Source organism: Aspergillus pseudotamarii (genome assembly GCF_009193445.1).
Source record: "Aspergillus pseudotamarii strain CBS 117625 unplaced genomic scaffold BDV38scaffold_36, whole genome shotgun sequence".
NCBI lineage: Eukaryota > Fungi > Ascomycota > Eurotiomycetes > Eurotiales > Aspergillaceae > Aspergillus > Aspergillus pseudotamarii.
This window is the reverse complement of record NW_022475050.1, coordinates 168,898-195,529: the sequence shown is the minus strand read 5'-3', so window position 1 is coordinate 195,529 and position 26,632 is coordinate 168,898. Positions and strand designations below refer to the sequence as shown.

The 26,632-nt window shown below is 48.4% G+C and overlaps 12 protein-coding genes across 12 annotated transcripts; 6 read left to right on the top strand and 6 right to left on the bottom strand.

The window, feature by feature from the left end:
- Positions 1-334: 334 nt before the first annotated feature.
- Positions 335-794, bottom strand: BDV38DRAFT_116969 (uncharacterized protein). Its single transcript, XM_032051055.1, has one exon. The coding sequence runs from the start codon at positions 687-689 to the stop codon at positions 390-392; it is 300 nt and encodes a 99-aa protein (XP_031912276.1). The 5' UTR covers positions 690-794; the 3' UTR covers positions 335-389.
- Positions 795-1,726: 932 nt separating this feature from the next.
- BDV38DRAFT_116993 (hydroxyacyl-thioester dehydratase HTD2) lies at positions 1,727-3,185 on the top strand. The gene is made up of 2 exons (XM_032051058.1): positions 1,727-2,541; positions 2,608-3,185. The coding sequence occupies exons 1-2, from the start codon at positions 1,928-1,930 to the stop codon at positions 3,089-3,091; spliced, it is 1,098 nt and encodes a 365-aa protein (XP_031912275.1). The 5' UTR covers positions 1,727-1,927; the 3' UTR covers positions 3,092-3,185.
- On the bottom strand, positions 2,913-4,523 carry BDV38DRAFT_116982 (uncharacterized protein). The gene is made up of 2 exons (XM_032051057.1): positions 4,509-4,523; positions 2,913-4,445 (listed from the first exon to the last, which is right to left on the bottom strand). Exon 2 carries the CDS (start codon positions 4,114-4,116, stop codon positions 3,280-3,282), a length of 837 nt encoding a protein of 278 aa, XP_031912274.1. The 5' UTR covers positions 4,117-4,445; positions 4,509-4,523; the 3' UTR covers positions 2,913-3,279.
- Positions 4,305-4,982, bottom strand: BDV38DRAFT_116964 (uncharacterized protein). The gene has a single exon (XM_032051054.1). The coding sequence runs from the start codon at positions 4,842-4,844 to the stop codon at positions 4,494-4,496; it is 351 nt and encodes a 116-aa protein (XP_031912273.1). The 5' UTR covers positions 4,845-4,982; the 3' UTR covers positions 4,305-4,493.
- Positions 4,983-8,330: 3,348 nt separating this feature from the next.
- On the top strand, positions 8,331-11,033 carry BDV38DRAFT_250247 (putative C6 transcription factor). Its single transcript, XM_032054934.1, has 4 exons — positions 8,331-9,111; positions 9,170-10,454; positions 10,510-10,664; positions 10,723-11,033. The coding sequence occupies exons 1-4, from the start codon at positions 9,061-9,063 to the stop codon at positions 10,828-10,830; spliced, it is 1,599 nt and encodes a 532-aa protein (XP_031912272.1). The 5' UTR covers positions 8,331-9,060; the 3' UTR covers positions 10,831-11,033.
- Positions 11,034-11,044: 11 nt separating this feature from the next.
- Positions 11,045-12,043, top strand: BDV38DRAFT_116923 (ubiquinone-binding COQ10-like protein). The gene has a single exon (XM_032051053.1). It carries the CDS (start codon positions 11,119-11,121, stop codon positions 11,860-11,862), a length of 744 nt encoding a protein of 247 aa, XP_031912271.1. The 5' UTR covers positions 11,045-11,118; the 3' UTR covers positions 11,863-12,043.
- A 25-nt stretch (positions 12,044-12,068) lies between these two features.
- Positions 12,069-13,542, bottom strand: sod4 (mitochondrial 37S ribosomal protein mS42). Its single transcript, XM_032054933.1, has 4 exons — positions 13,260-13,542; positions 13,013-13,193; positions 12,781-12,905; positions 12,069-12,718 (listed from the first exon to the last, which is right to left on the bottom strand). Exons 1-4 carry the CDS (start codon positions 13,317-13,319, stop codon positions 12,188-12,190), a joined length of 897 nt encoding a protein of 298 aa, XP_031912270.1. The 5' UTR covers positions 13,320-13,542; the 3' UTR covers positions 12,069-12,187.
- A 456-nt stretch (positions 13,543-13,998) lies between these two features.
- On the top strand, positions 13,999-15,234 carry BDV38DRAFT_272256 (uncharacterized protein; the record flags this gene model as incomplete). Its single annotated transcript, XM_032057455.1, has 1 exon — positions 13,999-15,234. One exon carries the CDS (start codon positions 13,999-14,001, stop codon positions 15,232-15,234), a length of 1,236 nt encoding a protein of 411 aa, XP_031912269.1.
- A 282-nt stretch (positions 15,235-15,516) lies between these two features.
- BDV38DRAFT_272255 (phosphatidylinositol-glycan biosynthesis class S protein-domain-containing protein) lies at positions 15,517-18,743 on the bottom strand (the record flags this gene model as incomplete). Its single annotated transcript, XM_032057454.1, has 4 exons — positions 15,517-17,031; positions 17,098-17,364; positions 18,077-18,320; positions 18,391-18,743. The coding sequence occupies 4 exons, from the start codon at positions 18,741-18,743 to the stop codon at positions 15,517-15,519; spliced, it is 2,379 nt and encodes a 792-aa protein (XP_031912268.1).
- A 430-nt stretch (positions 18,744-19,173) lies between these two features.
- On the top strand, positions 19,174-21,681 carry BDV38DRAFT_250236 (hemolysin III family protein). The gene is made up of 3 exons (XM_032054932.1): positions 19,174-19,385; positions 19,489-19,795; positions 19,852-21,681. The coding sequence occupies exons 2-3, from the start codon at positions 19,616-19,618 to the stop codon at positions 21,175-21,177; spliced, it is 1,506 nt and encodes a 501-aa protein (XP_031912267.1). The 5' UTR covers positions 19,174-19,385; positions 19,489-19,615; the 3' UTR covers positions 21,178-21,681.
- BDV38DRAFT_250229 (putative R3H domain protein) lies at positions 21,659-25,159 on the bottom strand. The gene is made up of 5 exons (XM_032054931.1): positions 25,037-25,159; positions 24,507-24,952; positions 23,640-24,430; positions 23,440-23,580; positions 21,659-23,383 (listed from the first exon to the last, which is right to left on the bottom strand). The coding sequence occupies exons 2-5, from the start codon at positions 24,555-24,557 to the stop codon at positions 21,982-21,984; spliced, it is 2,385 nt and encodes a 794-aa protein (XP_031912266.1). The 5' UTR covers positions 24,558-24,952; positions 25,037-25,159; the 3' UTR covers positions 21,659-21,981.
- A 182-nt stretch (positions 25,160-25,341) lies between these two features.
- BDV38DRAFT_250221 (zinc finger CCHC-type containing 10) lies at positions 25,342-26,505 on the top strand. Its single transcript, XM_032054930.1, has 3 exons — positions 25,342-25,504; positions 25,555-25,690; positions 25,751-26,505. The coding sequence occupies exons 1-3, from the start codon at positions 25,420-25,422 to the stop codon at positions 26,481-26,483; spliced, it is 954 nt and encodes a 317-aa protein (XP_031912265.1). The 5' UTR covers positions 25,342-25,419; the 3' UTR covers positions 26,484-26,505.
- Positions 26,506-26,632: the final 127 nt, after the last annotated feature.

Here is a 26,632-nt window from a genome sequence, read left to right as displayed (position 1 = left end):
ACAAAGAGAGAAGAAAAAATATCAGAGAGCAGGGGAACGGAGTAAATTAATTGAAGATTAATAAAAGAAAAAAAAAAAGAAGTTTAGTCGTAAAGACAATGAGTGGTATTAGAATCCTTAATTATTAGTCCATTGAATTTTATCCTTCTTCAGTGACAGTGTCGATCAGCCGACCTCATTACATATATACTCCTTCACTACCCGGAAGAAGTGTCGAGTGGCGTTCATGATGCAGGAGAGGCACCATGTAATTGCCAGAGTGAGCACCGTAAAATGTTGACGCCTAAACCTAGATACGTGACAATTGCCAAAGAAGCAATTGGCAAGGTAACGGTAGAGGGTCCACCAAGCCTTCTCTCATGAACATGGAATGGAGTCAGGTCCAGAATCTAAATCGATCCAGCTCTAGGAATGTTGCAGATCCCCTTGCTTATCGGCAGTAGCCTGTGCAAGGACTTGCGCATGAATAGCGATGTCATCGTTCCTCTCAATATGATGCTACTGTTGCTTTCTATCGCTGCAGACCTGACGTAAGGGGTTAGTATGTTTGTGTTGCTGAAGGATGCTCCTGTCCTGCAGGAGCATTCAGTCGAAGAATTCCAAACAGCACAGATAAGACACATGGTACCCCTTTTTATCAAGGGGCTAGCTACTTTCTGCTGGCCTAGACCAAGACTGTTCCGCCACATTGCAAGCCTTCTGATATGGTGGCACCTCGACTCAGAGGTACGTCTTATCGGGCAAAAGGAGATCAAGAATGCTCCATGTAAGCCATGAAATTTGATCAGCAGCCATGTGAAGCTTGCTCGTCACGTTGCAAGGTGGACCTGATGACATTTTATGTGTATATAATCTCTGGTCCGTTATATGTTGGATTCAGAAGCCTATGAAGATGTGCGCTATGTTTCGACAATGCATGGGATCTTGCAGACACATTGTTGGCTTTGGACTGCTCCTTGAAACATGTGCGAGGACACGTGATTGGCATCTTTTGACTGCACATGGGAAGAGAGGGAGGGCGTAAAGAGTGAAGAAGAAGACGAGGACCCTATACCCTCAACACCCATGATATCATATCATTGTTTGTCACTTACAGGCAACCATCGATCACACCTTTCCAGCCTGACATATCTGAGCCCAACAAAATCTCCAACCTTGCACTATGTCCCCTTATAAACCGGGTTCTTCATAGTAAGGGGGAAGACTATTTTGACATTTCAAAGTGTCAGTGGGATTGCTTACTCCAGCTTCGATGGTCTCGTCAGCTCGGATAGTGTCTTTTTGGACCACAACCCATGCGTTTTCACCGGAAATGACCACATCGAAAGGGTTGCTAGCAAAGCTCAAGAATGAAGAAGTCCGGGCATTTGCTAGGTCTTCAAGAACATTTTCCAGAGAGATACTGGGTATATGTGTCAAACACCCGAAAGCAGTGGACCTCAAAGCAGAGGAGATACTGTCATCAGAAGAAGTTAGGTCTAAAGGTTTAGGTAGAGGAGACCGAGAGGCAGATCGGCTAAAATGAAAATCCCCCGAGTTTTCTAGCTTTCACCTTGTGTTTTGGCAACACGCAAATTGACGCATTCGTTGTATATGCGGCGATACCAAATAGTCCGTTGGAGTATTTGCAACTGTTGAGGAAATGATCTCGAATTCATCCCGGCGAAAGAGAAAGTCGCCGATGCTTCGATGATTTTATTTCCTAATCTAGTGATAAGTACAATGGCCCAAGATAGTTAGTACCTCGGAAACATCTCTGTCCAGGATTCCGAGACCGAGACCCATTGCCCGCGTTTCGGAAACCCCTCAACCCCAACTCTCGAGATGCTTCTTCCCCCTGTAACCCAACTTGCAACCACCTTTTGTAAACAGCAAGAAAACGAGTGATTGAGTGAAGTCAAGTCTATAGCAACCGTATAAACTCAGGATGGTACTCTCTTCAGCTGTACAGGGGGCCAGGCATTCCAGCCAGGCCCTGTTTCGAGGGTACTCTTCGTTCCGTCGCTTCTCAGTACATCATTGTCGACGTTCAGTGGCCGTTCCCTCCGCCACATCCATTGCAGAATCATTTCTGTCACGCTTCCAGTCCCTGGGGCCGCAAACTCGCTCACAATTTCTTGACGCCAATCAGCTACAGCTCTTGTCACTCACATTGAACCGTCCATCTTTATACCCTGACACCCCATCGCTGAGCAATGCTTCAACGTCAATACCTCCCGGCACCCCCCTCCCGCCAGGCTATCACCTAGTTTACTTCACTCCCGCATTTCTGGAATATGAACTAGGTGTAGACGGTACCGACGGCTCCTACAACCCGGAGACTCCCTTCAGCCGGCGCATGTGGGCAGGGGGCGAGGTGCGCTGGCCGCGTGCCGCAGATGGGAGCCCTAACCCATTGCGCGTGGGACAAGAAGTCCAGGAAACTACGAAAGTGCTTAGTGCCGAACCCAAAGTGGTACGGAAGACCGGAGAGGAAATGATCGTAGTGGGCGTAGAGAAGGAGTTTCGCAACAAGCATGGCGTGGCGATTATTGACCGTCGGTAGGTTCTTATCTTACACTTACACTAGTATGTTCCCATGGTCGTTGAATGTTAATGTTCTACCAGGAACTGGGTCTTCCGTAAAGCACTAGCTGTACCAGCTGTATCATCAACAACAAGTGACCCGGCACCATTGCCTTCAGCACCAGCCTCCTCGTCAACTGTCTCAACGGCTAAGACTCACACCCGAACCTTGAGACAGACAGCCGTCACTCTTTTCCGGTTTTCGGCGTTGACTTTCAACCCTCACAAGATCCACTATTCGACCCCATGGGCCCAGCAGATGGAGGGGCATAGGGACATCGTCGTCCACGGCCCGCTTAATTTGATCTCGATCTTGGATCTCTGGAGGGATACACGGCCAAACAAGGGCGATCCTGCAGCGATGCTCCCAGGGAGCATTACGTACAGGGCGACGAGTCCATTATACGCAGAGGACAAGTACCAGATTGTGCTCGGTGAGGAGGAGGGATCTGGTGTAGGAGCAGTGCAAATTCTTGCTCCTAGCGGACAAGTTGCGATGAAGGCCGAGGTCAGGTCAGCTGAATGAATTCTTGCGGTCTTGTCTTTTCTGTGATGGTTGTGGATAGCTCTTGTCTAAACATCGTGCAGGTGGAGGAGCAGTGCCAAACTCCTTCAAATTCTGGATTACAGGGATACGAGTAGATTTCGAGCCATGCAAGGGGCTCCCGATTTGTAGTGATTCAGGAAGCTGAGAATTGCAGTCGCTAAACTTCATTAACCGCCAGGAACCTGCTCGAGAGTAGCTGAGATATCTGAGAAGCTACATACATTTCTGTTGAATTCGATGGGCTCTGCCTTTTCTCCATGAATTAAAGGTATCACTTGCGGTGCATGGGTCCATGTATCTGGTATAGTTGGGTGCTTGGCGTATAAATCTTGTGCCAGAAACTCGTATGAGTTGGCCAAAATCGGCAAATACAGTTCGGTGGCAAGTGTTCTGTTGAACACGAGTTCATATACGCCCGCACCCATCGGGATAAATCTTGCACCCACAGCAGGGTGGAACCGAAAGTAGTTCCAGTCGTATCTGAAATCATGTTCATGTCGATATATCGTGGGAAGCTGCCCCGTTTCAGGTGAATGTGGCGAGGGCATAAGCTTAATCTTGGAAGCAATCAAGTCGCCATATCTTTTAGCAAGATAACCTCCTGCAAATACAAGACATTCGAGATGACTCGCAGCTGCCTCTAGCGATGACAGATCATTCGACATGGCTTCTAAGGTTGATGGAGTTAGAGCTGCCCAATCTGCGTCAATATATCGGAGCGTCTGGGTCAAACTTCGGCCCGTTTGGGGCAACTCAGGGAGTGGCAGGATGACTGCTGTGTTATTAAAAATAGCATTCAAAACACTGAAGTGTACGCCAGCCGGCTTGATATCTGTCAGCAACATCCTGCGGAAAGAGTGGATTTCTATACTTACGTCACTCAGAGGGCAAAGCAAAAGGCATCTATTGTTCCCAAGCATGGAGCTCTGAGTTTCATAGCCCTCCGGGGCAGAGAGCCCGATACTACGTGCTACATTTGCGATGAAGCTGTGAGATAACAACATGGGCTTCGGCGATCCTAGGGTCAATCAGCTGATGCCCCCTTAACTTAAGTGTTGCTTCTTGATAACTTGCCTGTGGAACACGGGTTGTGGATGATGAAAGCGGTTTCGTAATACAGGAACTTGAGTTCCTTATTATACTCATATCTTCTTTGGTGCTCATGTAGGAGCTGCTCAAATAGAGGCAGCTCTATAACGGAGATCTGCTTTCCACTCAAAGTGGCTCGAACCTGTGGAAAGGCCGCATTCGTCGTGATTATGACAGAACATTCGACGTCCTCTAATAGCTTGTGATTCTGAGCCACTGTATTTCTTTCTGATATCAAACACAACTAGAGCTCTCGGTGATCAGCGACAAGGGCACGGCTTTATATACATGTCTATGACTTGCACACCTTGAAGCCAGCTTTCATGGCCGCAATAAGCGTGATAGAGCACAAGGGACTATTGGGCGCTAACCAGGCCAGTGACTCTCCTGTATTGTCTCTTCCCAAAGCACTGGTAATACAATTGGCAACGCCGTTTGCAGCATTTGCAAGTTCAGCATAAGTAATCTGGCTATATCCAGCATCAAGATTGGTTGAGGAGGTAGGGTATTCCATCCAGAGACCATTAGGTTCATCGCGAGCCAGCTCGTCGATGATAGTAGGTAGCAATTTTCCCTGGGAAGCAGCGTCAATTCGGGGATTGCCCATTTTGATGGGTGGGGAGGAGCACTCGATGAAAGGCATGGTGGGCAATTGACGAAGGAAAAATGGTGAAGAACCAGACTTTAGTATGCACAATAATCATTAAGAAAAAAAAAAAAAAAAGTTCGAATAATCAAAATGAAGGGGACTTAAGGTATACAGCTCGTGAGAAGAAAAAAAAGATAAATAAATAAAAAAAAAAGAAGGAAGGAAATGGAAAAGATATATAAATATATCAGAAGAGCATTCACTGTCACGTTGGAGTCACGGGAGTGAAGTGAATTTAGATGATTTTATCAGTCAGTCTCTGCAGAATTCGTGGTTTCAGCCATTCATATCGTCTCACCTACCCCGCATTGCTTTAGGTGTTTTTATTTTATTTAATTATTTTTTTATCCCTGCAGGAACAATCATTACACTACTGCATAGTACTTGCAGGGAGTACCAATTAATGGTGGTTGAGCTACATGTACTTGTTCTTTCCTCTCGCCAAGTAAAACAACAAACGCCGGTGTGGTGGTAGTAGAAGCTTAGAATGTGTTTTGGATCTACAAGTAAGTGGACAGAGAAAAGAAGAAGAAGAGGAAAAAAAAAAAAAAAGGTGAAAAAATAAGACAGGGAGGGGGGGAGGAAGAAAGAAAAAGAAAAAGATGAGAAGAAAAGAGACATTCGCATGGACACACTGCAAATTGCTAATACAACCGGTCAGGTTGCAATGACTTGCCTAATGGTGGAGACATCTGATGCTTCTCGCCGGTAAAGACCCCTGTTGTACAAGGCAACACCGATCCACCCTTTGCAGACAATCCTGAATAATACTAGGTGAAAGAGGGGCAGAAAATGGCTAAGAAAAAAAAAAAAAAAAAGAAAAAAGTTTCAAGTGGACCCTTACCCTTATTCCAAATCTTTTTCTATTCTTCAATCTTTCTCGTTTACTACTCGGATATTTCATTGTGCACTCCCCAACCAAATTGGTGAAAAGGGTCGTGAGGATATTGCTTAACTGGCAGAGCACCTGGAAAGTATGGTGTTTAATCTATAATCCCCAACAATAACAGAGCTGTTTATACCAAGCGCCATTTCTCCGACTCTCACGATATTGTTCGTGGTTTTACAGACATCTATATGCCAGCAGGCAGTGTTTACTGAGTATATCGCTGTTACAGGAAGCACAGTATCGATTGGAGTCTTATTGATTTCACCACAACTGTTAGCACAATTCAACCCAGTCTGTTGCGATCCATTGAGCACACAGATTCCTTAGAAATCGTTCGATAAGTTAATGGATATATTGTATTTATTCTTACCATTGATATGTGTGGATTAGTATAATACTAGTACTCTGGGGTGTCAGAACGGACTGAGTAACTACTAGTATCAGTGACAATGTGCTCACCAATGGTAAGCCTATGTTGTTTCCGGCAGCTTCTCACATTCTTTATGAACCTCTTGGGTAAAATAAAACTTGTTCATTACCCCTTGACTTGCAGCACGGAGACCCCTATGACTAGCTCTGGAACATACATCAGGCGACAAAGTGTACCACAGTGTCCCACAGTTACCATCAGTTCCCTACCAGATCAACAGAAATCACGATCTTAGCTTCAGCAACGAGTGAGACCAATCACGGTGTGCCACTGATATGTCGCTGTAGTACAATAGTCTACCTCGTCCTTCCAGTTGTGGTTGAGTCAGTTTCCCCCCCCGGAAAGGTCTGATCACAGCGCTTGCACAGTATCAATATGCTTATCATGGGGAAATTTTAGCACAGTCAGCATAAGAGCAACTTCTCCTGTGCACCGGGCTGTAGGATAACTACTGGTAGTAGAAGCTTGCGTATAGCATACGACTACAAGCACCGTGACGTGTGCAGGTGCCATGAAAACGAAAGTAACCCTCACTATAAAGTAAGCGGCTTTTCTCCAAGTCCTGACGTCATCTTGAATGTCTGATGACAGGAGGTAGGGCCAAAGGTTACAATCCACGAGGTGCTCGCAGTATATACACATGATCACCACTTTCTCCTGGTAGAACAGCGATAAAGCTGATCATACTCCGGGAGGTTGAAATACTGTACTCGGTCCGAAATTATGGGATACCTGAAGAAAGCCGCCTGTACAGTTGCTCACAGTACCCCTCTGAAGCGCCAGAATGCCCGGTTTGTGCTATACTATACTCGGAATATCGGTATAGAATGTGAATCCTGGTGCAGAGAACCCCGCGCTAGATAAGCGTCTAAGAGCCTAAACGGGCAGCTAGCATACTAGATTTGTGCAGCGAAGCTATATATAGTAACCTAGGAGTCAAGACTGTTAACCTCCCAGTACAGTGTATCTGTAGGCCCATCCGCGACGAGCACACGCTGACAGAATGCGTGAAGATGCATGAAAAACCCCCCTAAGGATTGGCATGTGTGACCAGCAGGAAAAGCTACTCAAGAGGGACCAGACAGCCAACAGTTCAACGTCGGTGGGATCCTTTTCCAGGGCCCATCCTATAAGAATCCGCAAAACTACCCCCGACGAGTCTTAAGATATTGCAGCACATAATATATGGCGGCGCGTAACACTGATATCACATTGCATTAATTAATCCACGACGTGGGGCCTGCGTTGGCAAAATTCTCATAGGCTCAGACCCTTGGCCATATAACAGCCATTGCTAATGGCTAATTTCTCTTAGTCGGCCGAAGACAATGCCTCGGTCCCGACAACCCAGGATCATGTCTTGCCACGCATCTTAAGATTCCTAACTCACGCTGACACCTTCATCGTCCTCCAGGGTTCAGAATCCTGCGATATTAGGAGAATATATGTCGAGGTCTCGGTCGATGTCGTGGTGGTGGACCACATATGTTAAACCTGGCCTCGATTTGGCCAGTAACTTGTCACCCGCCTGTTTTTCCCAGGAACTAAAAGCTTGCTTCTTAACACAGCATGTAATTGGACTAGGTTGATGCCTAAACACCCATAGTAATTACTAGTTATCAGTCAGTCTGCAGTGGGTATCGCCAGCGCTGGCGGCCAAAGATAGTCAGTCGCCCCTATACTGTACACAGAACGATAATGCCGAGAAGTTTTTCATAAGCTGCAGGCTGAGATCCTATCTTATTTATTGTAAGAACACATCTCGGATAGTTCAAAATATCTTCAAAAAGCATAGTCAGTCCATATTATTTATGATGGCCACGTAAATTTATTTAATTTTAATCTGGCTCGATTTAAATTTGGAAGTGACGGAGATAACGGACGGAGGCCGAAGTCACGTTCTACATGACACCCAACATGTTAGCTCTAGGAGCTTTGGTTTCCAAACAACTTCATATCGGAACACCAAGACAGTGTATAATGTCATATTGCAGATATGGCGGATTTTACTTCTAAAGACACTCGCACTACTTCGTTGTCATCCACCGAGAAAAAGAGAACTAGAGTCCAGCTGTCTTGTACAGCCTGTAGAAGCCGGAAGTGAGCCCTCAACTCAGCATATCAAAAGGCGTGATTCCCAATAATTAATGGTTCGGCTTAGACTTAAATGCTGTCGCACATATCCGTGCACGAACTGCAAGAAGAGAGGTGAAGCCCTCTCCTGCACCTTTGTCGGTCGGGGTCCTCGTGGGAGGACTTCGCATGGCCGGACGAGTCCAACCCTTGTCCAGGACCGTCTGCAGCATCTCGAGAATCTGATTCTATCATTGACGCAGAAAAAGAGCCTGGCAGAAAGTCATGTTATTCATAGGCCAGAAGGACATGATGGGCCAGCGACGAGCCGGAGAACTGACGCCGGAGTAATCCCAAGGACGTCTTCTACTAGCACGGGCTTCGAGCCTAAGGAGTCCCCTCTAGACCCGTCTAGTAAGCTGGTGGTGGAAAATACTGGAACGAGTTACATTGACGGTGCTCACTGGACTGCCATACTCGAGGAAGTCAGTGGACTCCAATGTCTCCATTGTTTATCCCCCCCCCTTAGTTACTTGACTTGTTCTAACGAGACATTCGCAGATTAACGGCGTTCGGGAGTACTTGCAAGAAGGCAATGATATTTCAGATGACGAAGCACTTGACGACGGTCACCTCAATATGCCTTCACCAACTCTTCTATTAGGATTGAACAAAGCAGTGAGCAAAGAAGACTTATTAGCCGACGTTCCGCCACGGCCGGTAACAGATCGACTCATAGCACAATTCATCAATAGCAAAGAACCCGTGTTAAGTATGTACTTGGATCTCTCTGGCGTGTCTCCTGCATAGTTACTAACATGACTAACAAATCCATAGCCACAATTCATATTCCCACTTTTCAAAAGGAGGTAAGAATCCCTATCCGGAATAAGGCTGGCTGCAGACACCTAGTAATCTATTTTGCAGTATAATCTGTTCTGGTCAATACCACAGGCTACGTCTCTCTCGTGGCTAGCATATTTGTATGCTATTCTTACACTGTCAATAACTATTCAACAACGTCTGGGGGAGCCCTTATCGGTCTACCTAGGGGACTCCGGGGACATCATTAGTACCTTCAGGAAGCGCGCCGCACAGTGCCTTGTCCAGTCAAATTACACGCAGCCTGGCAAGTTTAAGGTCGAGGCGCTTTTCTATTATACATTAGGAGAGTTTCATCGAAGCAATGATGCTCAAGTCAGCGTATCCTTCCTCCTTGGGATCACTATTAGGTTAGCGATGCGGACAGGGTACCATCGTGATCCGGGGCATTTTCCCAGCATTTCTGTTTATGAAGGCGAAATGAGGAGACGTGTGTGGGCGACTATGCGCCAACTAGACACCTTGATCTCGTTTCAAGTTGGTCTGCCACGGACGATACAGGACTGGCAAGATGATGTGGAACTGCCACGCAATATATGCGATGAAGACTTTAACGAAGGAACTACGCATCTGCCACCATCGCGACCCGAGTCTGAACTCACTACTGCGTCCTATATTCGGGCGAAATCGAGAATCATGGGTGTGTTTGGCAAAGTCTCAGATCTTGCATATTCGCGGGAAGCCGTGACCTACGACGAAATTCTTGAAATTGACCGTCGATTGGAGGAAGCGTATGGCCTTGTTCCTTTTAACTTTCGAATACGGCCAGTAGATCAATCATTCGCAGACCCATCGGATCTGATTCTCCGGCGATACACATTGGAGATATTGTATCAAAAAGCTCGCTGTGTGCTCCACCGACGTTATTTAGGTGAAGTCCATAGTAATCTCCGGTATGCATATTCGAGATGGGTGTGCATGAGTGCATCCAAAGAGATACTCCGTCACCAAGCAGACTTACACCATGAAACTCAACCAGGAGGGATCTTATATCGCGACAGGCAGTTCCCAAATTCACTTCAGTATGCTGATTATCTGCTTGCTGCGATGATCATTTGTCTAGAGTTGTCCTATGATCCTCCGGGGGAGCCGATCATGAACAGCGATGTAACGGTCGTTATCAAAGGACGCGAAGACCTTCTAACTAGTTTAGAAATATCCCATCAAATTTTCGAGCAAATTCGCCGACGATCGATGGATGCACAGAAGGCATATGCTGCGTTGACAATTATGCTTCGCAGGGTTAAGAAAGGGGGTATGAGTACAGCAGAACCGATTAAAGGACTGGCAGCTGGCAACTCAGATGACCGACTGGTTGATACGCACACCGGTAAGAAATTCTATTAACATCATGCTTTCACGACTACCACTCATGCCCATTTTAGCTCTGCCTCCATCGTATGAAAACTTGAGCGCGGTGAACGCACCATACTCCGTTGCTACGTCAAGCGAGAGACTTGGGCTGGATGTAGTAGAACCTTCTTTCACATCTCTGGATGTGATCGAAGGGATGCTTGATGCTCCTTCTAATCTCGACTGGGTAAGTTCGATGATCCAGGATCTCAACTCTTTAGCACTCAGGTCTGACTCGTCGGTAGCATTTGTGGGACGAACAAGTTCAGCGTCCCACACAGCCTTCAAGGAACAACAACCTTTGGTATCCTGATCCTGCGTTTAGTGGTATCGTAGATAGTAACTCGCAGTAGTGACATGGGATACTCAACGGAACAGGCGATCGTATTGATTTCTGCTCGAAAAGGACATCACTCAATTAAAAGGCAGTATCTCATGCTATCATCATACATAGTTCGCTACTCCTTATATAGTTCTGTTTGAAGACCCTCGGCACGTCCCGAGCCCGCGTGGATAAACTCCCCGAGCCGGAACAGGAGGGAAAAAAAAAAAAAAAGCCCCAAAAATTGACGATTCCGACATTCCTTCTCTAGGCCATTGACCCAACATCACTGTCGCCGATCCTCTCACGAGAACACAACATGAGACCCTCCGTGCTTCCGCGACATCTCAGTCGTCGCATAAGCCCGTCATCATCGCGATCCCTCGCAAACCCGTCGCAGTATCTCCAACGACCAACGATACCATCATCACCAACCACCAGAACGTCGTATCTACCAAACCTCGAAGCACTCCGATCCTTCCATCTCCCTTCCATTTCCTCCCTACTCTCAAACAACGGCAACAGCAACAACAATAACAATGGCCGCACCCTTACCGCCACCCGCACCCTTCCTTATGCTCCGGAATCCCTCTACAAAGTGATCTCCTCGGTGGAATCCTACTCCCAATTCCTCCCCTTCCTCACAGCCTCAACAGTGACCCACCGCGATCCAGACACAGGGGATCCCACCCGCGCCTTCCTGACTGTCGGATACGGACCATTGAGCGAAACGTTCACGTCTCGGGTCAATTGCGACCGCAGCCGGTGGATCGTTGAAGCGCGCAGCGGGGCTAAGTTCGGCATTAATTCGAAAGACGGACAGGCGGGTGGGAACTTTCCGGGTGCGAATGAGGGTATATTCGAATATTTGAGCACGAAATGGGAGTTGGTGCCGTTGGAGAGTAATAAGCCGATGACGAAAGTTGACTTGGAGATTCGGTTCGAGTTCCGAAATCAGTTGCATGCGGCTATGATGAGTGCTGTCGAGGGGCAGATGGCTGGGGTTATGATTGAGGCTTTTGAGAAGAGGATCAGAGATGTTGAGGGAAGTAGCTTAGGGTAGTTCCATGGTCTGGGTTACCTGAAGGAATCAGGGGTGTTTGCGGGTATGCGCTACGTGTTGGGGATGCATGGGGTTTGCATTTACATATATGGTGGGCTTTGTGGAGTTTGGTGCATCTTTACGACTAGATATAGATCGTTACAGCGTCGCGGTGTCTCTATTTAGAGTCTCATTCTTTTTTTCTATTTTGCGATCAATTCGCTGTACAATTAGACCCAGATATAAAGAAACCCTGAACAGCCAAACCATGTAGTATATAATACAATTATCAAGACCTGAAAGGAGGGGAACCACATATGTATCCGCTCTGTAGAACATTTTTCCTTCATAGCATGCTCAGGCTGCGGTTCCGGTTGGCCGCATGCCGTGTACCCTTCATCGAGCTGACCGCGTTGTAGTTATCGAACACAACTTCCCAGTTAATGCGATCCCACCAGCGCTCGAGGTATTCAGCCTTTCCACCAATGCCGTAGTCCATCATCCATGCATGCTCCCAAGTGTTGACACAAAGAATGGGCTGGACATCGACAGCACCAGGAGCCAGGCTCTTCTGGTTCGCAGAGTGAGCGCCCATCGCACCAGCAAACTGGTTGCCCAATGGAGCGTCGGGGGAGTGCGTAGCCATATCAACGGGCTGCCGGCGGGAGTGAGCGGCCGGGTAAGGGGATCCTGCATTGTAGGTGCAGAAGATGTGCATCAATCCTTCCCTCTCGAGGTTCTTGGCCAGCCACACAAATCCAGGGCCAAACATAGCATTGGCAGTTGCAAGGAAGTCGAGCTTCAGGGATTCGATCGAGGAGCAGGTATCAACGATGTCTTTGGCGAACTTGTCCGGGATCTGGGTAGGGGTGGGCGACTATTGAGAGGACGATATTAAATCATTGTCCGTAATTACACGATGCAGTTCCACGAACTCACCAAGCAGTTGAAGAAGAAATGGTTGTTATGAGCCATAGAGGCGTAGTTGAATACAGAGGCCATCTCTGGGCGCCGGGAGTACTTGACCAGCAGTTCTCCAGGTTTCGCATCCGCGTCGACGGTATCTGCAACGGAGACATGTCAGTATGCAATCCGTGTACTTGTAGTTCTTCCGGAATCAGGAATGACTTGGGGTCCGCGCTCTATCGGCCGCTCGGAGAATGAAGCTCACCCTGTGTAAGAAGATTCAATTTGTCAATCAAAAGGGTCTGGTATTGTGTCCAAGCGAAGTCGAAGGCCTCTGGTGATAAAAACTCTGGAATTCCATTGTTCTTGAAGTAGGTATCGTGAGTCAACTGAGGCACACGATGCAGTCCGCGAGTCTGGAAGCGTGGGAGAGCGGAGGCGGGTTTCTGTAGCGTAACACGCGATCAGTAAATCGGGATGACGTGGCCATTGAAAGATCGAACATAGTTCACCTGTGTGAAGGAGGAAACAGCACGCAGCGTGCTCTGCGGCCGGAGGAGTCGGGGAAGCATGATGATGGTTGGCAATTGACGAGTTTAGATGCTCACTGAGAAGTAGCAGCAAAACCGCAGAATTTCCATCGCCGGGCAAAGATTGGACATTACTACTTCGGGACTAGCGCAGATGAAGTAAGCCAGTCCCGTCCACCATCCAATCAGGGGCCAAGGATCTACTATGGTTCTTCACCTTCTGCTTCCAACTTTCTTCAGCTTCTCTCGCCTCTGACGAATATTAGGCTTTCGGATAAAATTTTCTAGCTCGTGCTATGTTTAACTCCCTCATGATGTTGGGGCCGCTGGCACCTACCTTGACCACTCATATCGAAGCCAGCTGCGCCGAGACCCATGCCTTGTCTATTCTGGGACCATGGCGCTTGCAAGCCAGTGGCTCTGCAGCAGAAGCAGAAAGGTATTCTAGGCAGCATCCAGCGCTTACGCTGTATAATATCTTGATTGGCCTTATCTAATGCAATATGCGGATCTCAAGGGAGAGTATCCTTTGTCTGTATCTCGTTGTTTAACCTTCCCCCAAGCCATCAATGGAATAACCTCTCGTCAACGATCCGTCTTTGTCAATTCGTCTTCTTGCTATAGCTGCCTTAATCTGACATCGGTCAACCTCCTATCCTCTCTCTTCCAAGGGCCATCACCCTACAAACTTCGTCCGCGAGAAGCTGTTGACATAGCCAGTATGGCGAGAGCAACTTTCGCTGATCTAGTCTATGGAAGACCTCCATTACTGTTCCTCATATCAGTAATATCAGTAATGATTACACCGAACCATGCCTTCCATTTAGCATTACGGGATTCAGACAGCTGTCCCAGTTCGTACCAGAAATGTGGAGCTGCTGGGCTGCCAGGCTCATTTTGCTGTCCTTCTTCCTCAACCTGCATCAGTCTAGACAATGCAAGCTCGGCCATATGTTGCCCTAAGGGTCAAGCATGCACATACATTGAACCCATCAATTGCAACGTACAGCTGCAAAATGCCACCCTTCATCCAACAAACCCAGTCAAGACCGTCAGACTCGATGATCAGCTGCCCAAGTGTGGCAATTCATGTTGTCCGTTCGGATATAAATGCAAAGGAAACCAGCTGTGTGAGATGGACAATAACATCTCCTCAACCCCAACCCCTAGTGGGAATCCAATATTGGCGACCACCGGGACATCGTCAACCATCTCGGTCACATCCACGGCATCAGACGTTTTACCCACGACTGATCAGTTGAAGCCAACAACCCTATCGCCCTCTGATGCGAATCCCTCAGCTTCAAACTCCCCTTTGACCGACGCTAATTCGAGCTCAGCTTCAGTCGCAGCAGCATGTCCTTCGTTCCCAACTCAAGCCGTTATAGCCGGCTTTTTCCCGGGAGCCATATTTGGAGCCGTACTTGCCTCAGCGGCCATGTTCTGCTGGAGAAGACGTCGAAATGGGCACGAGAACTCTCACGGAAAGCTCCCTCGGCATAACAGCATCTACAACAGTACACCATTCAGCATATCTCACCCTATTCCATCCGAAGAGAGCTCCTACCGCACTGACTTCCTCCTTGGTCGATCCCGCCGGAGCTCCTCACGCTCAGTGCTCCACCGCACAGGGACCAGAGTGAAAAGTCTATTCGGCTCGACCCCCAAAAGCGTTGTCCATGACATGGATCATATACCCCAGGTACCCATTACTCCACCACCGCAGGTCAAACGGCAAGCTAGTACCGAGAGCATCAAGGTATACACTCCTCCAGGTGGGCTTCCGGGTACAGGGATGCAGAAACGGGGCCACTACATATCTATTGGACCGGACAAGGGTTTTGTGGAGATGTTTGATAGGGTCGGATTTATGAATAAAAAAGGCGATCCATGCTTCAAGGTAGCCGAGTCTCCTGAAGCGAGTAGATTCAACCTACAAATTCCACGGAACGGATAATAATCGGGTTTCTTTTACTTACCATTTTGCACTTCTCATGCATGCCCTCTCTTGGCGTCTAGATAAGGCGCGATGGTGTCTGAATTTTTTTTTTCTATCCGAACTCTTTGGCTTACTCGAGCACATTGGCTTCCTTCGTTACAATCCCGCTGTACTTGAGACACAACCCCTTTGTCCCACTGTTAATTGACATATCGGCCCGGGAAAGCCCATATTTGAAAGAGAGATTCATATTAAGAGAGAAAGGTTCTGTAATGATACAATTAGATAGCAAGGGAAAGCCTATGTTTGTTGTTTTTTGGCCTTTAGACCAGTAACAACCCTTTTGACTTCCTTTAGAAGCCCTACGATAAGAGGGACACCAATCGGGCCCAATAAGGGCAGATAAACAGCTACCTTATGTTCATCGGGGAAATAAACCTGGCCCACCATGCTCTTTTCAAAGAAGCTGCGCTCTGCTTCTGTCTCGGCCACCCGAGCATCCGCTAGAGCCGCTTGGAAACGACCTTCGCGGAGGTGCTCACATGTGGATGCAAGATGAGACAGAGTCGTTGACACGGACGTCGCTACATTAGCTGGGATAGGAATGGAAGGAAGGGACTCGGTCAGACGGGCAAGGGAGCCCATGGTTGATGAGGCGGAGAGAAGGAGGGCGGCAGCACGGATCCGGATGAGGGTTTGGAGGCGGAAGGGGAGAGACGCGGGCGTGGCGGGAGCGCCGAGAAGAGTGAGGAGTTGATGAGAGAAAGCTAGGAATGCGGGACGAAGAGTCTCCTGAGACAGGTGCGGTGGATTAAATGAATGATCGGCGGTCGACAGAGGGGGGTTTAAGAGGAAGACACCACCCCACTGAGGAATGATCCAGCTAGTTGCGCTGCTCTCCTTCACAACCATGGGAGACTGTGACGGCGCAGGAACGTAAAGGATGAAGTTGATGGTCGGTCCACTGCCGATACTTGGGCTTAAGGGCCATTCAGCCGCGTTGATGAATGCGCTAAGATCTTCTTTCTTCAGCGTCCAGGCAGCTTGTGTTTCGTCATACTCGGGCAGCGGTGCACTCGGGGCAGAGGTCGCGTAGAGCTGAACTTGAGTATCAACGGTAAAATTGCTTATGGGGGCGAAAGCCTGCAGGAGCGGTGACATGTACTCTTCCACCGCGGTCTTGACGTCCCACGAGGAAGGTTCGGATCCGGGGGTAAATAAAGAAAAGGCTAGGTGATACGTTTCCGCATATTTCATAGACCTTCGCAGACGCCTGGTAATACTCTCCGCGAGTTGTGGAGAGATGGAATTGAGAATGGCGGAAGGCTGCTGCTGATTATTTGACGAGGAAGAGGTGAATGTGTTTGCACCCCCGACATTGCTGTCGGATAATACCTGCGCAATTATGGCCTTTTCTTCTGTGTATAGATTTTGTAACTCTCCAGCGATATAAGCTGACAAGGGCGGGTTTGACGCGGAAGGCGGCGGGATCTGGCTTGGGGGATAATATACGTCTAGCCGGGTCGTGTCCAGATGAAGCTCTGACCGAGGTGCCGCCAAATCCTCCTGAGGTAGCAGTCGAACCGTTAACGCAGTATCAGCTTTTCCATCCAAAGCAGGCTCTAGTTGTTCTTGCACATCTTCAGGGCTAGCGACGATGTTCTCTTCTGACAGCTTCAGGCGAAGGTGATGGGCGGAGAATTCGTTGAGATCATCGAGAGTGTGCTGAGTAGTCCGCAAGAGATGGTGTGCCTCCGACTCTGGCAGGGACGGTGTTTCGAAGTGAATCTCAAGGGGAAAGACTGGACGACAGGCCTGTAGGGCGGTAATCAGTCAGGATTGGTACATAGTATCAGCGAGGATGGATGTGCGGTAAAGTACCTTTCCATCTGCCCACTCGACCATGTCTTGGATAGGCAGTCGGGCCCGGTAGATAGATGTCGTCTTCCACCATATCGGAAACCCAAGGAAAATGATGACGGCCCAAAAGGCAGCAATGACCCTGAACCGGGTTTGGATAGCCTCAGATTTCTCGGGCGGAGGGAGATGCCGCGCGACTGTCTTAGAGCTCATAGTGTCGGTTGCGAGAACGGAGGGAGTCTGTGAAGAACCCGGGTCTTCATTCTTGCTGGTCATGACCAGGACATGCTTTTGTTTCAAACAGCTTTTTGGGTTTGGGGGGGAGAGGAACCAGGTCACCGAACCGCGAAATGTGCTGGTGATGAGTGGGATGTCGAAGTGCAGGTGGATTGACGGCGGAGGACAAGTTGTTCGGGGAAGATGATTTATCAACTCATAAAGCCGCAGTTCAACTTTGGACCTTCTAACAACAACAACAACAACAATAAACAATAACGGTGGTATTTTCCTCCAAGAATTACAATTCGCCCTCGGTGTCTTACTCTTTCTTGGGATTTTCCTTTTCCTTTGTCTTGTTCTTCGTTCCCAAACTTTGGTACTTGCCAGTAATTGTTCCTGTTAAGTAGTCCAGCGTTCTATTGATTACAAGCCCGCAGACCCAACGTATCGCAATGCATTCGAAATAGAGTAGATAAAAGACCAGGGATACTATAAGAAAGAACCGTGCGGAACATCCCCTTAAACATTAAATCCGTCTCGTACTAAAACCTCCTGTAAAATAGAACTATGGGGGGTATCTCAACCAAGGCGCCTGAAGTTACCAGCTAACTTCCAAATGCAAGCCGACTAGCATAACTTTTAATCTTTAATACTCTTTTTCGAAAATCTTCTGGATTGGTTTAGCAGCCTATTCGAGATGATCGGGTTAGCAATCCACTGCCCATGATGGGAGAAATAGAAGAAAACAAAAACCCCAAATTGATGACAAGTTAAGACATACGTCAATGAACCTCTCCAGATCTTGATCCAAACTGGCCAGATCTTCCTTGCGCTTATTGTTCTCCGCAATCAGAGCCTGTTTCCGCTTCAGAAGCTCCTGGCGCGCCTGTTCCAATTTCTCCCGCTCCGCATGTTCATGATTGATGCGAGCAATCATAAGCTCATGGGCGTCCGAGTCTCTGTGTTCTGGAAAAAGAGAGAGGAACTCTTCGGCCGGTATTAAAGGAAGAGAGAGATATTTGTGACTGGTAGGAGGAGGAACGCCTCCGTTAGCAAGATCGGCATGGACAAAATTTGCCGTCGGCATCCACCTACTCATAAGACTCGCACGCCGCAATCTCCCCCGTCAAATGTCTTTGCTCATAGTAGAGGTTCTGCAGCTGAAGGTGTAACCGGTCGATCTCCTGGCGAGCTTCCGCCGTTGATTGTTTGGTTTCACGGACGCGGAGAATGGCTTCGCGATTCAGACCGCGAAGTCGAGCAAGGAGCGCAAACAACTGTTTCTGTTCTTTCGATGCCGCAAGGACGGTCTCCTGGGAATTCGATAATGCGGAATCACCGGTTGGGTCAAGCAATGCGAGGAGCTTGTCACATTGTTCACGGGTCACGGCGCTGCTATTGAGCACGGGGAGGAGAGACTGATCCACCACAATGTCGCGAACCGCCATAGCCGCCATAGCGTCAAACTTTTTTTTTTTTTTTTTTTGTCGTCGAAAGAAAGTCTGGGCCAAGAGGGCAAGTGTGGTCACAGAGAGCACAGTAATCTTCGCAGTAGTGGTGGCGATTAGGCGGAGGAAAGAAAGGAAGAAGGGAAAGAAGGCGGCGATAAGAATTGAAACGTGGGGACAATGCGATTGCTGATGGGCCGAACGATTGATTCAATACAGAGTACGGAGTATGTACGGAGTACATACATACAATATTTACATTTATGGCTTCCATTGTATGTACGGAGTATGTATCGTCTTGTTGGGGGTTTCGAACAGAAAACCAAAATAATCCATATTGGCTGAATTCTTTAGATTTATTTATTTATCTATTGGTGGTGAAATTGAATTATTTAGAATTTATTGCAATAAATTACATTGATTCCTTTCTCCTCAACTCTTTTTTTCTCTTCCCCACTTCTTTCTTCTTTCCCTTCTTCTTTAATTCAACCAAAGTCACTCCTTTCCTTTTCTCTCCAACCTCCTCCTTCACCTCTTTCTTAATTTCTTTACCCACCTCACGCCGGTCTTTTCACCTTGCGAATAATAAGCCAAGAGAGACTTCATCGGTTCTGAACAAATCTCCACTCCTTTACCTCTCCTGTAAGTACTAAAGTCAGTCCTAGAATGAATGCCGAGATTCCGATACCCGAGACCCAAACATAAATTCACTCCAGACGATCTAACGTTTTTGTCTACCTCCCAGGTCATGCTAATTTGATCTGGTCGAACCCCTGAGGTATTGGGCAAACGGGGAAAACAAAAAATAACTAAATAATAATAATAATAATACTAAAAAAAAAAAGAGAGAGAGAGAGAGAGAGAGGTACATTATGGCTTGCTCGGCTCAATCAGTGACCATCGAGTCTTATCCCGATGATGCTGCGGTCTCCAGCGCTTATGCCACCCCGTCCGAGGAGACAGCCTTGCTTCGAGATCGTCGGCGGAGGCATTCTTTCCATGCCGCAAGAAAACTGTCGTGCGACTACGATGCCGATGCAGTCTTTTTGAGGGTAATGATCTCTACTACTATTTCCTCTTCGACTTCCTCATCCTAACGATTCTCTAGGTGGAACTTTTTCTGGCCGAATTAGAGAGACGGCTGCATTGGCTTGAGGACTATCGTCGGTCACACATGGTACAGATCGATGCCAGCTTACGTAGAGGTTATGCAACGCTTGAGGCGGTTAGAGATTCCTGCTCCTACGCCTCTGGAGAACTCATGGGTGGAGGCAAGAAGAGGGCCAAGATCCTAGTGGAGACGCTTGAAGACGGCTACAAGGATGCACTCGCAACCAAAGAGACACTGGAACAAAAGGCACAAGCGGGAGTTCGCTTGATGGAGTCGTTCTTGTCGGAGTTGGAAGCTCGGGCGCATGCGGTTCGAGACCGGGGCTTCTACGGCACCCTGGATGACGGGTGGAAGGCAGTGGATTCGAAGCTGGTCCACGCCCGCGAAGTGGTCGATGAGGGAATGGAACGCGCCCGGAAAGCCAAGGATGCTCTGCGTGAGAATATCGACCAGGCCATTGCGCTAGCTCAAGAGAAGCGCCTGATTGCTTATACGGATCTTCCGCATCCATGGCGTGTGAACCCGCACATTCTGGAAGGGTATCGGTTCACACATTCCAAGGTAGAATGCTTCACGTCCATGTTTACCTTTTCCAATGAACTAGTCAACATCTGGTCTCACCTGATCGGTCTGTTCATCGTCCTCTCTGTCGCCTTTTACTTCTATCCTTTGAATCCAAACTTTCACTTGAGCACCAAGACAGATGTGTTGATTGCGGCGGTGTTCTTCTTTGCTGCATGCAAGTGTCTAGTCTGCAGTACTCTTTGGCACACCATGAATAGCATTGCCAACCAGGGCCTGATGGAGCGCTTCGCCTGCGTGGACTATACCGGCATCTCAATGCTAGTAGCTGCTTCGATTGTGACGACAGAATACACTGCGTTTTACTGCGAACCCGTATCGCGATGGACATACATTCTTCTCACGATGTCCCTCGGGATCGGTGGTGTCATTCTCCCCTGGCATCCGACCTTCAACCGCGCCGATTTTGCCTGGGCTCGTGTGGCATTCTACGTTACGCTTGCCTTAACGGGTTTCGCGCCGTTGGCACAACTTACCTACACCCGAGGCTTTGCCTGGTGTCTGTACTTTTACGCGCCCGTCGTGAAAAGCATTCTCGTGTATTTCGTTGGGGCGTGCATTTACGCTTCTCAGGTACCCGAACGGTGGCGCCCCGGTCTCTTCGACTACGTGGGTGGTAGCCACAATATTTGGCATTTCGCCGTCCTAGGCGGTATCCTGTTCCATTATTGCGCCATGCAAGACTTGTTCGCTGGCGCTTTTCAGAGAGCCAAGGGGGAATGCCCGCACTTGGCTTCCTGAAACCTCTGCTGCTTGGCTTCTTTATTGTTATGGCTGTATATGACTGGATCAGTCTTCACGCGCATATAGACCTTGGCTTTCAGGTTCCATATTTTGGATGCCTCAGTTGCCCGTTAAATATAGATTTCCGCCGGATCTCATGTAAAACCTTGCAGTTGCATCGATGGAGTACTTAAACCCTTCTGGTACCCTTCAATATCTGTCGTTCTTGTATATATATTATTTGGAATTTGCAGCGTTGTCTCCCGGTCTACATGTTATGATGCCCTTCGCTACCAGTCCTCCACTTGTCTATCCACAGCATTTGTCAGCGACCCGCCGAGATACGATCAAAAAACAATGCATTGCTTCAGCCTTTGTGCATTTATAGGAGATATGGTGTTTCGTAAAATAGCTTTAGATTCTCAGTACTCGAAACTAAGGTGTTGATCCATGTTCAAACTTTGTTCAAGATCTACATGTACATGAACCTTACGATATTCTCATACTAGAAGATGTCTCAATTTGAAGATTGATTCGGAAGGATTTATGTATCTCATAGGCTACCTCCACCTTTCTCCGCCTGGATCTAGCAAACGTGACAGCAACAAGCTGTAGATAATCATATAAATCACTCCAGCACGACGCACTGAGTGCAGAACCTTGCTCTCACACATCTATCTGCCAGAGATAGCCATGAAACGGCAATATCCTTATCTTTAAGATGACATGTCAATGCCTTCCCCAGCCCCCCTTCTCTAAACGTGTGTCTCTAGCATGTAGGCTAAAAGAGTCATACATGATCAAATGCCATGAACGGGCCAACTAGTTGCCTCTTGCCCCCCCCGACACGACGAGCGGGCCGTTCTTATTATTCGGATGGGGGCTTCCAGAGTAAGGGAGAGCAGTCGTGGGCCCGGTCCGATGTTTCAGATCAAACTCAGATGGTACTTCAGATGGCGGTGGTTTAGGGGGAAGGTGGGACGGCGTCCCCCATTTCGCAATAGAGTCTCTACCGCCCGTAGGTAATCCGCGAGGGGCATTGGTCGCCACGGGCGCTGTTGCCTCTAAACTTTTACTAGCTTCTTGATACCCAGCCCACTGCGGCTGAACACCAGCTTGCATGGTAGGGTATGAATTCATACCATGCTGACCACTCTTGCTTGGGTGCCGTGCCAAGGACGTACCGCCAGGAACAAATGAACGTGTCTGAGGGTTGAATGGGGACCGATTGAAGCTTCCCGACAACGGATGGACACCTGGATTGCCTGTGTTCATGGGTTGCCCAGGAAATTGACCATAGGGGTAGGATGTAGGGGTGACTGGTTGAGACGGGTAATTTGTCCATGGCATCGGTGGTTGGTTCCGGTGCGTAGATTGCTGGTAGCCCCCGTGATATGGTGGGGAGGACCATCCCGGAGTGTGCTGAAATTGTACAGCGTTGGGCACAGGATAGCTGTTCAATGCAGGTGAGGATTTCGTGGATGTCATAGCCGGTGACTGATTGATGGAGGCATATCCAGGGTACGGGGATTGCTGAGGTACAGCTCCGTTCTGCCACGGGCCACTTGGGGTCATCTGAGGAGACACGGGCATTGAATAATGAGGCATGGAGCCCATGTTCATATGGCTAGGGTACATGGCCCCATTTTGGCCATTATGAGCATAGCCCATGCCCGGTGGGGCCACACCAGGTCCCACCATACATGGCTGGCCGGCGAACGAAGAGTCATTGGCGGCCACATTATAGGGCCCAGGACCATGCGGATAGTGAACCCCAGGGTAATAGACATTGAACTGAGACCTGACTTCAAAGCTGTCATCATGTGGCGTCTTTTGCCTTTGTGCTTTTTTACGCCCGTTGGTCGAACTCGAGCGTGACATGTTGGTACCTTGATCGCCATTTGCGCCATCGGAAGGCTTTGCCTCTGGAAAATCGCGGAAAATCCGTTCCCGAGCTTCCTGATACTTGGCCTCACGTTCTTCCCTGGTGAGCGTTAACCGATCCTTGGCCGGGGTAGCTCCTGCTGAAGAGCTGCCACGCTCTCCGTCATTTGCACTATCACCAGCTTCTGACCCAGTTTTTGAAGCAAATGCAGAGCTCGCCGCTGCACTTCCTTCGGTAGAAGGCCGCTCGCTGTCGGTACGACGCATGATTTTCATGGCAGGCATAGCAGGGGGTGGGGTGTTGTTTGTTGCGGCGTGTATAGCAGAGAGAGGCGTGGGCCTAAACCGATTAGTATGGATACATTATTCGTACATGCAAAAGGGTGGGATCCCTACAGCCGAGTGAAAGGAGTTCGATGAAGTCGAACTGATGTGACATTGTTGTCCACGAAATGAGTTAGATGGTAATAATCGCCTAATTTATGGGCAAGCAGGCGCCCAAATGCATTGGAAGGTGGCAGTTCTAGGGATTGCTCCCTGTAGTGACATGTTAGCTAGAATGAGACATAAGAGCGTGCTATGGTACGTCAACTCACTTAGAATGTTGAATAAAATGTCTGACTTTTTCCTCTAGTTGCAGAATCAAAAGACGATCTTTCGGGGACTTCATCGCCTCGAGAAGTTTCTCATCCGGTTCCATTGGAAATGGATGCATTGATATGGACTGTCCGCTCCGAAAAACTTCCTGGTTGGCGATAACGAAATTGTTGGAAACAGAGTCAGGGAGCATAGCGCCGTTTGGTCGCTGGCTACCGTCTGTGAATAGAGGGCCGGTGGTTTGCAGTACTGCACGGGCTCTCTGTATATCCCTGAACCCCCGAGCACCGGATTCAGACCCAGTCAACGAGTTCGGTGCACCAGATGCTATTCCGGAAAGAGATTCCTCTTCATCAACAGCCTGGACACTGGCACTATCATCAGGGCGTAATGAGTCTTTCTCGTCCATTGCGAAGGTAGTGACCGAGGCCATACTCTTTGAGTCGAAACTTGTCGGTTTGGTTGAGGAGTTTGATAGGTGTGTACGGTCGTCTTCGAAAGATGTCTCCCGTTTCAGAGACCCGTTTTGTTGACCTTCGGCCGGTGAGTCGGGACTCTCTTGGCCCTTCCTCTCTGTAATATGAACATCTTGTAATGTGCGCGGGAGGTTATCGAAAGTTCGATCAACGGCGTTGACCTCATCATCCTTATTCGAGATCACTTGGCTCGGCAGGACGTGTTTCGACTCCTGAGATTCTGAGCATGGAGGCTCTCTGGTAGACTGTGAACCATTCTTCTCATCAAATGCCACGTTAACTTCCGATCTCGACCGTGAGGCCATAGCAGCGATCTTATGCGCAGGTCAGAAGGACGACACCATCATCTACTTTACGACAGTGGTTCATGTAGGACATCAATCAACGTACCTTTGCAAAGGAGAGACAATGCTCTCCTTCTGGGGAACTTTCGGATGCCATGAATATCAAGCAACACCTTGCACTATTTTCGTAATCTTCTTCTTTCTGGCCTTCCTTCGGCTGGTAATTATCGAGCTGGGAAAGATGAATTGAAGAATGGTAAGAAACCCGATGAGAAGAATTGAATGGCTGGACTTCACACGTGCGGGTTCACTCAAGGACGAAACCGAAATTTAAGACGACAATAAGCCACTCAAAGATCCCACTTCACACAAGCCCAAAAAGAAAGACGGCATATCTTTTGAAAACGTAATTCGCCATAGGGAAAGCTACTGCAAGTTAGGTCCTGTGGGTTGGTATTGAATGGGACCGCGCCCGTCCAGTAGTGCTAAGAGCAAGTGCAAAAGCCGACAGCGGCTACAGCGTCAAGAGAGCAGAAGATCCAAGAAAGGTGACTGATCTTACACGATGGTCAGAGCGACTTGTTCATGGTTTTTCCCATTGATTGTTTTGAAGAGGGGAATGGGGGTTCCTCCTACTCGGACTATAGAAAAAAAAAAATAAGTACAGTATCCTATTCCCAGCCAAACTGGAAGGAGTCGTACTGCGCGAACGACTCTGCTTAGGCCCGCAACGGCGCTGTAGTTGGAGGAAACGGGGGGAACGATGATGGTGGTCTTTTTTTTTGTTCTTTTGGGCTGAGAAGGAACGAAACAGAACTGATCGGGTTTCGCTTGTCTGCTGGTGGGCGGTTAGCCGCGCGGTTAACGGTGCCCTTGACCCACACCTTGCATCAACAGCCGCGACAGAGAGAGAGGTTTGATATTCATACAAGTTGCGATTATATCGATATACCACTTGATTGTAAGCTGTCATAGACCTTTACGCAGCCCTTTTTACCTTCTGTATACGGTCAGGGTTCATGAATCGATACCGGAATGCTCCCAGCCTTAGAGGCCCTACTAAGGCGACTGCCAGTACCCTCTGTCAGAAATGCTTAAAACGAGATATGTACCATTCTTCGGTCGTCAGTTCACATTTGGCTGACCTGTTACACGGCATTATAGCTATGAATGCACGATTAGCGCCCAGGAACGCCCGTACCAATATCGTCCTTCGCGCACACAGCAACTACAGAACCCGAAATTGCGGCCGCAGCTTTCAGCGGAAACTCCGAATGATCTATTGCGCTCGTAAGAATCCATGATATATCTGTTTTGTAATTTTTATACAGTGCACTGACTCATTCTTAGGCAAGGTGTGGCCGATGATCTTCTGACAAAGCGAGAAGAAGAGCGGGGCCGTAAAAGAGACATAGATGAATCAGGTTCCCCGGATAGTCAAGGCCAGACATTAAAGCGGGCTCGGTCAGCATCTTCGCATTCTGTGAGCTCTGTGTCTACAATATCTACAAGCCGATCCCATTCACAGTCCCCACCTCGCCGTAGAGGATACAGTGCAAGAAATGAGCCTCACGGGACGAAGTCAGCGTCTTCTCACCATGAGAAGCTGAGAAAGAGACGGTATAGCGACTCATCTTCTAGCCATTCTGCTCATTCGTATTCATACGGAGAAAAAGACCGCACTCGTTCCAGATCACGGGAATGGACGGGTGACAGGAACACAAGACGAAGGCGTCGAGCGTCTAGCCCTGAGGAGCGTGGGCGAGCTAGAAATTTGTCAAGAGATGGTAGCCGGAGAGATAGGACTCGAAGCCAGAGCATTGATCAGGGCCGAATTGCAAGGGAAAGACGATCCGCGACACCTGAAACGATGCATGACCCCAACCGCCCTGGAAGACTTTCGAGAGACACCTTCAGGCATTCAGGCCGTTCAGATGGCGGCTACAGTAAAGCGCATGGTGAGGGGAGTGGGCATAACCGAGGCCACGCAGTACCTCAGCCTCGAAGGGAGCGGAGTCTCAGCCCCTACAGCAAACGTCTCGCATTGACCCAGGCCATGAATATCGGCCGCCCGGGCAAGTGAGAGGTTCAGCAATGGCACAAAAAAAAAAAAAGAAAAGAAAAGAAAAGAAAAGAAAACAAAAAGGAGGGGAGGGGGGGGGCGGGAACAGGAAAAGGGAAAAGACTACCACTACGAAACTGTATTATAGTAATATGAATCATATATAAATT

Excerpts from the sequence above, each read along its gene's own strand:
- BDV38DRAFT_116969 (XM_032051055.1), bottom strand. The coding sequence starts at position 689 with ATGTGGCGGAACAGTCTTGGTCTAGGCCAGCAGAAAGTAGCTAGCCCC.
- BDV38DRAFT_116993 (XM_032051058.1), top strand. The coding sequence starts at position 1,928 with ATGGTACTCTCTTCAGCTGTACAGGGGGCCAGGCATTCCAGCCAGGCC. Across the intron at positions 2,542-2,607 it reads GTGGCGATTATTGACCGTCG|GAACTGGGTCTTCCGTAAAG; the intron begins GTAGGTTCTTAT and ends ATGTTCTACCAG.
- BDV38DRAFT_116982 (XM_032051057.1), bottom strand. The coding sequence starts at position 4,116 with ATGTTGTTATCTCACAGCTTCATCGCAAATGTAGCACGTAGTATCGGG.
- BDV38DRAFT_116964 (XM_032051054.1), bottom strand. The coding sequence starts at position 4,844 with ATGCCTTTCATCGAGTGCTCCTCCCCACCCATCAAAATGGGCAATCCC.
- BDV38DRAFT_250247 (XM_032054934.1), top strand. The coding sequence starts at position 9,061 with ATGACTAACAAATCCATAGCCACAATTCATATTCCCACTTTTCAAAAG. Across the intron at positions 9,112-9,169 it reads TTCCCACTTTTCAAAAGGAG|TATAATCTGTTCTGGTCAAT; the intron begins GTAAGAATCCCT and ends TCTATTTTGCAG. Across the intron at positions 10,455-10,509 it reads ACTGGTTGATACGCACACCG|CTCTGCCTCCATCGTATGAA; the intron begins GTAAGAAATTCT and ends TGCCCATTTTAG.
- BDV38DRAFT_116923 (XM_032051053.1), top strand. The coding sequence starts at position 11,119 with ATGAGACCCTCCGTGCTTCCGCGACATCTCAGTCGTCGCATAAGCCCG.
- sod4 (XM_032054933.1), bottom strand. The coding sequence starts at position 13,319 with ATGCTTCCCCGACTCCTCCGGCCGCAGAGCACGCTGCGTGCTGTTTCC. Across the intron at positions 13,194-13,259 it reads CTGTTTCCTCCTTCACACAG|AAACCCGCCTCCGCTCTCCC; the intron begins GTGAACTATGTT and ends GTTACGCTACAG. Across the intron at positions 12,906-13,012 it reads ATTGAATCTTCTTACACAGG|ATACCGTCGACGCGGATGCG; the intron begins GTGAGCTTCATT and ends TCTCCGTTGCAG.
- BDV38DRAFT_250236 (XM_032054932.1), top strand. The coding sequence starts at position 19,616 with ATGGCTTGCTCGGCTCAATCAGTGACCATCGAGTCTTATCCCGATGAT. Across the intron at positions 19,796-19,851 it reads CCGATGCAGTCTTTTTGAGG|GTGGAACTTTTTCTGGCCGA; the intron begins GTAATGATCTCT and ends ACGATTCTCTAG.
- BDV38DRAFT_250229 (XM_032054931.1), bottom strand. The coding sequence starts at position 24,557 with ATGGCATCCGAAAGTTCCCCAGAAGGAGAGCATTGTCTCTCCTTTGCA. Across the intron at positions 24,431-24,506 it reads ATTGTCTCTCCTTTGCAAAG|ATCGCTGCTATGGCCTCACG; the intron begins GTACGTTGATTG and ends CCTGCGCATAAG. Across the intron at positions 23,581-23,639 it reads CATTTTATTCAACATTCTAA|GGAGCAATCCCTAGAACTGC; the intron begins GTGAGTTGACGT and ends ATGTCACTACAG.
- BDV38DRAFT_250221 (XM_032054930.1), top strand. The coding sequence starts at position 25,420 with ATGAATCGATACCGGAATGCTCCCAGCCTTAGAGGCCCTACTAAGGCG. Across the intron at positions 25,505-25,554 it reads TCAGAAATGCTTAAAACGAG|GGCATTATAGCTATGAATGC; the intron begins ATATGTACCATT and ends GACCTGTTACAC. Across the intron at positions 25,691-25,750 it reads CCGAATGATCTATTGCGCTC|GCAAGGTGTGGCCGATGATC; the intron begins GTAAGAATCCAT and ends ACTCATTCTTAG.